The sequence below is a fragment of the Trifolium pratense genome, linkage group LG5, assembly GCF_020283565.1.
Source record: "Trifolium pratense cultivar HEN17-A07 linkage group LG5, ARS_RC_1.1, whole genome shotgun sequence".
Classification (NCBI taxonomy): Eukaryota; Viridiplantae; Streptophyta; class Magnoliopsida; order Fabales; family Fabaceae; genus Trifolium; species Trifolium pratense.
Window position 1 is genome coordinate 19,173,884 of NC_060063.1, and position 10,764 is coordinate 19,184,647.

General features: G+C 34.1%; 1 protein-coding gene across 1 annotated transcript; it reads right to left on the reverse strand.

Annotated features, from left to right (window-relative positions):
* Nucleotides 1–2,884: 2,884 nt before the first annotated feature.
* On the reverse strand, nucleotides 2,885–7,557 carry LOC123883705. The gene is made up of 5 exons (XM_045932608.1): nucleotides 7,251–7,557; nucleotides 5,725–6,059; nucleotides 5,496–5,628; nucleotides 4,589–4,972; nucleotides 2,885–4,156 (listed from the first exon to the last, which is right to left on the reverse strand). The coding sequence occupies exons 2-5, from the start codon at nucleotides 6,051–6,053 to the stop codon at nucleotides 3,314–3,316; spliced, it is 1,689 nt and encodes a 562-aa protein (XP_045788564.1). The 5' UTR covers nucleotides 6,054–6,059; nucleotides 7,251–7,557; the 3' UTR covers nucleotides 2,885–3,313.
* Between the last annotated feature and the right edge of the window lie 3,207 nt (nucleotides 7,558–10,764).

A 10,764-nucleotide genomic window follows, 5' to 3' on the forward strand; every position in this document is an offset into this window, starting at 1 on the left:
CTTTGTTGAGTCTTTGTTGAGTCTTTTATTATTTGATTGTAATTCTTGCTTGTGGATTCTATAACACGAGCTAAGAAGTAAGTTTATTAGTTTAAGGTTACTCCTAAGCTTTGAAGTACGGAGTTTACCGTGTGTGATTCACTTGAAGCTTTTAAGCAAAAGTGAAGTGTTGTCTTGGAAAGTTGTCGCCACATCTTTCCCAACATTGTATAATCAACACAGGTTGTGTTGTGTGAGTGGAAGTGAGATGGGATCTCATGTCTAGGAGTTCCTAGGCAGAAGTTGCATGAGTAGTGTCGAGGTTATAAGGCGTAAACCAAGGGTTTGCTGGAGGTCTTAGTTTAAGGCGTAAATCCTAGGGTTTGCTGGAGGTCTTAGTAACTAGAGCTATTAGTGGATTTCCTTCCTGGATTGGTATCCCCCAGAGTAGGCAGTTGGCTGAACTGGGTTAACAATTACTTGTGTCATTTATTTATTTTCTGTCAGTTTTTATATGTTATATAAGATGTGCCAACAATAGAAAACAACACTGTTCACAAAGTAGTTGTTGGGACATCTTAGGCAACATCATTCTAGTGATACCAGAATTTCAATTGGCATTAGAGCAGGCACCCTGTTCTGTTATTTTGGGTGAGCTCCAGGGAGAGTACTTTCTGGTACAATGGATAAAGAAGGAGGGTCAGTGTCTAAACCCCCCTTACTGACAGGTCCTGAGAACTATGATTATTGGAAATCTAAAATGGAGGCTTTCATAAAATGAATTGACAGCAGGACATGGAAGGCTGTGTTACGTGGATGGGAACCACCAATGGTTCTTGACAAAGATGGCAATAAAACTAATGTCAAGAAGCCACATGATGAATGGACAAAAGATGAGGATGATCTAGCACTTGGCAACTCCAAAGCCTTGTATGCAATCTTCAATGGTGTGGATGCTAATATGTTTAGGCTTGTAAAGAGATGTGTTACTGCTAAGCATGCCTGGGAAATTCTGAGAAAAGCTCATGAAGGAACATCAAAAGTTAAGCTGTCTAAGCTCCAGATGCTCAAAACCAACTTTGAGAATCTCAGAATGAAGGAGGAAGAAACCATTCATGACTTTCAAATGAATGTGCTTGATTTCGCAAACTCATTTGATGCGCTTGGAAAACCTATCTCAGATGAGGAGTTAGTTGGAAAAATACTCAGATCTTTGCCTAAAAGATTTGATATGAAGGTGACAGCCATTGAGGAGGCTCACGATCTCTCCAGCCTGAACTTAGATGAACTCATAGGATCACTTCAGACCTATGAAATTGGCTTGAACAGGAGAAATGAAAAGAAAGATAAGAATCTAGCCTTTGCCTCAAAAAGCACTGCTGATGACTTACAAGTTGAATCTGAAAGTGAAGAAAGCTTAGCTGAGTCCATGGCTATGCTTGGGAGACAATTCAACAAGTTGATGAAGAAAGTAGATCAAAGGGCCAAGCCAAATGGTCGATTCAACAACAACAAACAGTCCAGCTTTCAGAAGAAGACAAATGAAGATGAAAGAGGAGTTAGGTGCCATGAATGTGAAGGTTTTGGCCATATCAGACCTGAATGTCCAACCTTTCTAAAAAGGCAAAAGAAGAGTCTTGTGGTTTCATGGTCTGATACAGATTCAGAGGAGGAAGAATCTGCCAATTTTGTTAATGCTCTAACAGGGGTATGTGTATCTGACTCAGAATCATGTGATGAGGAGGTAACTTATGAGGAACTAGCTGCAACTTACAAAGATCTTCATAATAGAAGTATAGAAGTTTGCAAAGCATTGGAGAAACAAAAGAAGATCAATGGCAAACTACAAGCTGAAAGAAATGACTTACTCATGAACATTAATAATCTCAACATTAAGGTCGAAGATCAGAGTAGTCAAATTCGACAGTTGGAAATGGAGAAGTCTAACCTCCTGTGTAAAGTTGCTGAACAAGGTGAAGAAGTGACCAAGTTAAATGCTGACTTGGATCAAATCACAAAAGTGGCTAAAATGATGACCAAAGGTACTGATGCCTTTGAGGAAATGTTACAGAGACAAAACTATGGGAAACCTAAGCCCATTGGTTTTGAACATGAAAGAGTAAAGCAGCAGATGAAGTTCAACAATGCTACTGTACATACTCCAATCAGCAGCACGTTTGTGTCAGGAGGATTGTCGCAACATCTGATGGGACATCCTATGCCCAGGTTCTATAACTGGACATGCCATCATTGTGGTAGGAAAGGACACATTAGGCCTTTCTGCTATAGGCTGCACGGATATCCAAGGAGAGTTCATCAAGAAAGCTATGCACCTGCTTTCCCCTACAAGAAAAACCTTTCTTTTTGGCGGAATTATTCCCTCACTATGTGCATTATTCCCTCACTAACTGAAAATTTAGTGGCGGAACAGGTCTGCCACTAAAACGCACGTCACTAAATTTTGTGGCGAACAAATCCGCCACTAAATACGTTACAAAGGTTGTGTCATTAAAGTGGCAATTTCCTTAAATTTAGTGGCCGAATAATCCGCCAATAAGTGGGTGTCAATAAAGTAGATTTAGTGGCGAAAATGTCTGCCACAAAGTCTGCCAGTTGCTTTTTAATATTTTGTGGCGGAATAATCCGCCAGTACACTATCACGGTTGAAAAAATAAAAAACAAATAAAATATATGTTGTGGCTGAATATTCCGCCACTAAATGAGTGATTTTTTTTTTTTTTACTGAAAATGAGTGGTTAATAATTACATTTTGTTTCTTTATAATAATTATATTTTTTTATCTCAATTTTTATAAATATATTAATTAAAAACAAAAAATTAAATTCAACATAAAAATAATTAAGAAATATTACCACATCAAATATAAATCAGATCCGACAAAATATAAAATTAAAATCTAATTTGTTTCACTACTCAAAACCAAAGTATGTTACATAGTAGGTTACATAGCAGGAGCCAAGAAGTCAGGAACTAGTACCAAACAATGTAGTTCTCCAATTCAACATAAAACTACACCAACCTAAAGAAATACTAAGCTATGCTACCAGGATCCAAACACCAAAATTATAAGTTAGAAAATGCAATACTCAAAACAATAAGAGCTAGTGTACATATATCAGACCAAGCTAGTGACACCATGTGATCTTTCAAATTGAAACACTCCCAAATTGAAGCACCAAGCCAACTCCACTCAATAATAAAGCTAAAAATCATCTCTGCAGAATTGCTAGTGACACTCCCAAATTGAAGCACCAAGTCAACTCCACCCAATAATTCAGCATAGGGCTATAACACTTCAGTCTTGATTTTCTCCCTAATTTACACCTTGATTGTCAAAAGGGGGAAGAAAGTCTGAAATAAATTCTTCATTGATCATATTATTTGTGAGATTGGCAGCATTAAATGGTGGGATTTGACTCGTCGATTTATTGAAATCAACAGTAGGCCGATAGGCGAGTTCCTGATATGTCAAGCTTTGATTAGACGTTTGGCCTACAAATCGAGAACTGCCGCCAGACTCTTGAAGTGATGATGAATTGCTTTGAAATGACATAGGCTGAAATCGCGAGGTCTCCTGAACTGATGAGTGGCGAGATGGCATCTGCGGCACGTATCGCTGGTGTTGCTGATGAGGATTCGAGCTGGTATATGTTGAGTGGCGAGCAGGCATATTTTGGGAGTTTTGCTGTTGTGGTTGGCGTTGATATTGTTGTCCCCGAATATCGTGTTGTGAAAGTGTCCTTTGAATAATTAAATCCATGTTCTCCATTGTTTCAGCTCGGAGCTGCGACCTCATTGTGTCGAGATGAGATTTGAGCTGAGATGCAACCTCGGCTTGAACCCGAGCATCATTGTCAGCTTTGAGTCGGCGTTCCATCTCTTCAAAATTGACAGCTGCATGAGATCGAGCCGTATAACTACTCGAGCATACATTACTAAGAGTGGAGCTAGGATCAAGTCTATATCCCATCGGGGTCCTTATCACCAATGAAGATGCATTGCCTTGCCCCCTTAGACGTTTTTTTTTCATCCCGTCAGCAACCTCGACAAATTGGTCCAGCATTATTGTGTCTCTAACCTCTTCAGTAGCCTGCTCACTAGGTGGAAGAGCATTTTGTTGAGCATTAAAATTTTCTTCAAACTGTTCCATCTCCCTCTACAAAAAGAAAAGGGGAATAGTTTATTAGTAATAATTAAAGAGAAGTAAAAATTCCCCCCAAAACAAAACAAAAAAAGCTTTTAAAAAAAAACTATAACAACAAAGTGGAAGGGTATAATAATTTTGAGAAAAATGAAAAAAGTATGGAGTAATATGTGGTTTAATACATTTTTTTTAAGTGCAAATTATACTAATTTACGCACAACAAAGTATAAGAAGTACACAAGAGTCATCCTCAAAACAAGAAATAAACCAACAGATGAAGAAACATAAAAGCTGCTAAAAAATACAACAAATGCAGCAAGACAAAACTTGCACACCATTAAGTCCACAAAGAAAAGCCAAACAATAAGAAAGACAAATATAGGACAGAACATAAGTGATATCCTTTTTCTATTTAATATAGTAAACAAACAAACTTATATATACCTGTACTCGTGCCGCTTCTACTGTATCCCATGTCCCGTCAGGTTTTTTATGGAAGTACTCATGCACGTCTAACATTGTTGGATCACGTTCATTATCTTGGAAAAATTGAGCACGAAATGAAGCACCAGATGTTTGTCCACCCCTGTGGATGCTCCCTCCTCTACTATTAGACGCTTTATTTGCCACCGCCTGTTCACATTTTTTCTTATAATCAGTGGTGCCCCATTTTTCTTGCAAACCAGGCCAAGCGTTTTCACCAATCCAGTCAGGTTTTTTTCCTGAATCACGCGCCTTAGATAACAAAGTTGACAACCTCTTTGAACATTTCCGGTCGAATATTTTAATCATCGTTTGGTCTAATTGTGTCATCCAAGTGCATTTTACCTGTTCGTAAAGCAAAATAATATAAATATTATTAATGATTAATATATATATATATATATATATATATATATATATATATATATATATATATATATATATATTTTATTTTTTAAAAAACCAAAAATAAGTTCAAATTTGATATATCAGACTGTGACAGAGTTTGAACAAGCACAAGATAACTAGACTTAACACATGGCAACAACAGGGCCAGAGACAATGTATTCCACCAATCCACCAAAGAAAGGCTTGGCAGACAAGTCAGCATAGTGCTTCTCGGCAAAAGCACGCTCCACATTCAAGAATTTCAAACCTTTCAAGTAGAAACCCTTCTTCTCAAACCTGCTAATAATCTCACCAACAAGGCCTCTTTGAACACCATCAGGCTTGATCATGATGAAAGTTTGCTCGGCCATGTTGATTGATCTTTGAAATTGAGTTGAGTTTTTGTGGCTTTGTGCGAAAGAGTATGACTAATATAAAATTAATGATAAAATTAATTAAAAATTAAAGTATTATTTCTTACACGAAAAGTATTCCAAAACGACTCCCAGGCAATCTTATCCTTTTTAATCTCTTTCCATGAAAGCCATGGTTGATGGAAGTTTTTCTCAATCGCTGCACTGATGGATGTCGAGGCGGCTTTTTGTGGTTGGAAACTACACAATTAACAAAATGTACGTCCAATTATTATAAATAATATTAATTATTGTATTAATAATAATAATTAATATATAAATTAAAATATTTCTTACTCATCTAAGTAAGGCATGATGATAGGTCTACCAAATCTGTCCACTAAAAGAAACTCTCTAGGAGCCAAAAGATCAGCAGGATTGATTTCATCATCTACACGTGTTTCTTCCTCTGGATCAAGAACAAGTGGTACCTCGGTACCATCTGGGTTAAGGCGACGGGGCATAGACGTCAAATTGCAGTTGTACACCGTTCTACGCTTGAGGTCGCGGTGTGCAAGCCTTTTACCCTGTCCACGTGTAGGTGGGTCTGACCCATGCCCACCTAAGTCTCCACCACCACCAGGTGGAGGTAAGGGTGGCTCTCCTGATCCGGCTAAAGACGTCATAGGTACCTACACAACATACATCAGCTCAATAATTATTGTTTGAATGTTTTTTAGTCCATGAAGTCTAATAAAGTATCATATCCAGATCAGAATCATCTTCAACTTCGTTCATAACATGTGAAGGCTTCTCAACTATTGTTGCTGGAATATCTTCCCTAACCCAATCGTGTTCATTGACATTATTTGATGCATCAAGATTTTGAATATCATCAAAACTAACACAAACATTGAATGGAAAGCTAGCAAAAACTATAACAACAACATCTCTAAAAAGTTATACATTTTTCCTATATATAATAAAATTTGTTGCATAAAAAAAATAATAATTAGTATCATATATAATAGAGGTCAAAAGCACCCAAATCACAAACATACATGGAGTTTCTTACTGAACTGTCAAAAGAATCTATATCTCAAAATTTGGAGAATTGACACTTGTGTCTAAGGTGAAGCAGTTTGAAAAACAAAAACTCAATATTATCTCTCAAAACAATCAGAACCACTACTATATGTCACACTAACATGAAAACAAAACACTCTTACTACTCTTAAGTCCAATTAGTCAAACAACAAACTCCACTTGTTAATCTTAAATTCATCATATTTAGCTTCCCAAATTCCAATTAACCAAACCAAATAAGACAACAAAAACACAATGAGCTAACAAAACCAAATGGGATTCACTATATTGATTATTGAAACTGGTTTAACCCATCACAAGGAATGCTAGGGAAAACCAAAAGTAATTACAAACTGGAGACATTATGATGAATTTAAGCACCTAATTTATTTTTAAAAAAAAAACCAAAGATGTATTATAAATAACCCATAAGCACAATGAGTACTTAGAGGTTTTAGAGAATAGATACAGAGGGCAATACAAAGTCCAAGCAGCCATGAAGGCCACCTAAAACAATAACAAAGTCCACACAAACAAGCATTCCACACTAAAATAATTTGAACCAACCCAACAAAACAAATCACTTTAACTCGACAAAATCAAAACAAAATCACTTCAACTCAGCAAAATCAGACCAATACAAGAACTATGTTGAAACAAGAACACAACAAAGAACACTTCCTAAAAACTACGCATATCCCATATATAAGACTAGGATTTATTATAACAGAAACATTATATCAGTCAAAAGAATAGCTTTTTGAAACAGAATCAGTAGAAAACTAAAAACGAGTTACCGGAGTTAGGAATTTTGAGAAGCTAAACTGCAGAAGCCAAACTGAAATGAAGTTGTGGTGGGCGATTTAGGGTTTTAGAGATGGTGGTGGTGCGATTTAGGGATGCTCATCGTGGTGTGGTGAGATTTGCGGTGGTGATTTGCGGCCGTGGTGAGAAGAGAGAAGAGAAGTGGAAGAGATTTGTTGAGAGAATACGTGATTTAGGGATTGAAATTTTTGTTTTGTTTTAAGGAGTTTTTAAATTTTGGTAAATAAAGATATATTTTCATATTGCCGCTTAAATGTTTTTCAACTAGCGCTCAATTTTTGATTTGGAGCTTAATGGTAGAGCTGTCAAAATAGGCTGGCCCAAATGGGCCGGCCCGCCAAGCCCGATTTCTCCTACTTGACCGCGAATTTTTTGCTTGACGGTATTTTGGTTCTTGACAAAATTTACATTCAACTAAATCACTGTCACTTATACCAAATTCTTTGTTATAAAACAACATACAACCTTTGATACAACAATCAATTCTCTTCACTCCTAGTCCTAACTTTGACACTAGTTGTTTTGCCTCATAATAAGTTTGCGGCAAATCGCCGCGAAAGGGGATGGGTGTTGTATCCAACACCAGTTTCGCGATCAAATCCATGGCCAATTCTGAAACTAGATATTGAGACTTTAGACCTATAAGTCTAACACACACTGTTAACTTCGAGTCAGTAGAACCTTCAAATAACGGTTCATTTGTCTCTTTTAAAAGATTAAAAAATCTCTGGGCTTCAGCATTCGGAAGTTCATCCCCTTCATATTCATCTCCCAACCCATTGTTCACCACATTAAATCCAAGAGCATCACTTATGATATCATTCATCTCGTTGAAAGGGTAATATTGTTGATAGTTTTGAGCGGCTACTATTGGCGCACTGCTGCTTGAAGCACCTTGATACACAACACCAATATTCGTATCACTCGACGTAGGGGCCGATGGAATTGTTTCACCATGACATGACCAAATCCAGTAATTGGGTTGGAATCCTTTAGTATATAGGTGATATTTAATTTCATCTTCGCTGCGAATACGTCTACATTCACAAGCTGCACACGGACATCTAATTCCCCCTTCACTTATGACAACGCGACTGCGTTTTACAGCTTTGATAAATAGTTCAACCCCTAATTTAAAAACTTCTTTAAGTTGTCCTCTCTCTCCAGGATAATATCTATCGTACATCCAACTACGATCCATAACCGTGATCTGAAAAATTTAAAGTGAACAAAATTATTTTTTTGAAAAAAATTCTAAACTTAATTAATACATAATATAGTCTGAATATTAATCATATGCTGCTTTACATTGTCTAACAAATAATAAAGTTTTTTTCAATTAAAACGAATTAATAAAATAAATTAATTATATTTGTTGGTTTTAGAACAAAAAAAAACTATTATATTAAAAAAAATATTAGTATTTTTTATCACCTACTTTTATATTTAAATTTTTTAAAAAAAAATGAGTTTTTTTTGTAAGAAAAAAAATGACGTATTTTACTATAGTTACTATAGAACAAAAAAAATTCCTTTTTATTTTTTTTAAAAAAAACTTCCTATCTTATAAATTTCATTATAGCTACTTTTTGACAAAATTTCATTATAGTCACCTAACAAAAATAAAACATGATAATAAATTTAAAGTGAACTTAATTATTTTTTTGAAAAAATATCTAAACTTAATTATTTCATAATATAGTCTGAATATTAATCATATGTTGCTTTACATTATCTTAAAAAAAAAATTCAATTAAAACAAATTATATAATAAAAAAACCTTAATTATATTTGTTGGTTTTAGAACAAAAAAAAACTATTATATTAAAAAAAAAATGAGTTTTTTTGTATCACCTACTTTTATATTTAATTTTTTTTAATAAAAAATGAGTATTTTTATTTTATAAGAAAAAAAAAATGACGTATTTTACTATAATTACTATAGAACAAAAAAATTTCGTATCTTAAAAATTTAATTATAGCAACTTTTTTTTTGACGAAATTTATTATAGTCATTTAACAAAAATAAAACATGATAATAAATTTAAAGTGAACTTAATTATTTTTTTTTAAATTTCTACATTAATTAATTCATATTCTTTTTTTTTCTGGTAGAGAAATTAATTCATATATTCTAGTGTGAATATTAATCATATGTTGCCTTACATTATCTTAAAAATAAAAATGTTTTTTTTTTCAATTAAACCGAATTAATAAAAACACTTAATTATATTTGTTGGTTTTAGAACAAAAAAAAACTGTTATATTAGAAGAAAAAAAAAAGAGTGTTTTTTATCACCTAGCCTACGTACTTTTTTATTAGAACAAAAAAGATATTAAAATTAACACGTAGTATTTTTTTTTAATGATATAAATTAAATTTTATGCAATAACAAATAATTATTACACTTACATATAATTTATTTTAAAGATATATAAAATAAAAAGTATTATACAATTTACTTTATTTTACTTACTTGGTATGTCGAGTAGAGTCTAACTTCGTGCTTTACCAAATAAGTCCCAACCACGTAACGAAATGTCTACCACCCGGATTGACTCATATCCCAACGAACACTCCTAAATTAAAATCATAAAAAATATATTAAGATAATTGATTATTAAACAACTGACGCAGTACGGAAGCGTGAAGGAAAAACAAGCGCTAATCCTATAATAAAACACAGGTTCGCAAGCGACAAACCTATTGGATAAGACTTGGAATCCACCAGAAAGTAACTAATCTAGAATCGACTAGACTTCCGGAATCAACCAGAAGGAGTAATTTGGAATCCACCAAATTTGAGAAAAATCTCTGTATTTTTATTCAATCAAAAAGTTGTCTTCAAGGCTACAATAATTTAGCTTAAATAGGAGTGAAAAATAAAATTAACAAATCTCCTAAAAGATTGTAAAAATAAAAACAACAAACCTAACTAAATAAAAATAACAAATCTACCTAAAATATAAAAATAACTAATCTAGGTGAAATATAAAAATAAGAAATCTACCTAAAATATAATAAAACTAAATTCATCTAAAATAATAAATTACTAAAGAAACCCTCTTATATCAGACAGACAAAATATAATTATGAAGTTAATAAACTAAACTTTTAAAAAATAATAATACACTACTTACCGAGAATATATGAATTGAATTTATGCAAGAGGAGAAAAAATTAGTTGTTGCACGTTGTTAAGTTACTGGCGGAAAATACGGATTTAGTGGCGGAAATATTAATTTGACCGTTGGGTGTTCTCACCAATTACTGGCAGAATATTCCGCCACAAAGTGGTTGTGCCAAATAGACAACATAGTGGCGGAAATATCTGCCACAAAGTAGTAACCGTTTGATTTCGAATTAGTGGCGGAATATTCTGCCACAATGTTTGTCCCGAGATTTCGTCCATAAACTTAGTGGCGGAATATTCTGCCTCTAAGTTTTATTTTATTTTTTAAAAATCTTGGTAAATGTACTGACGG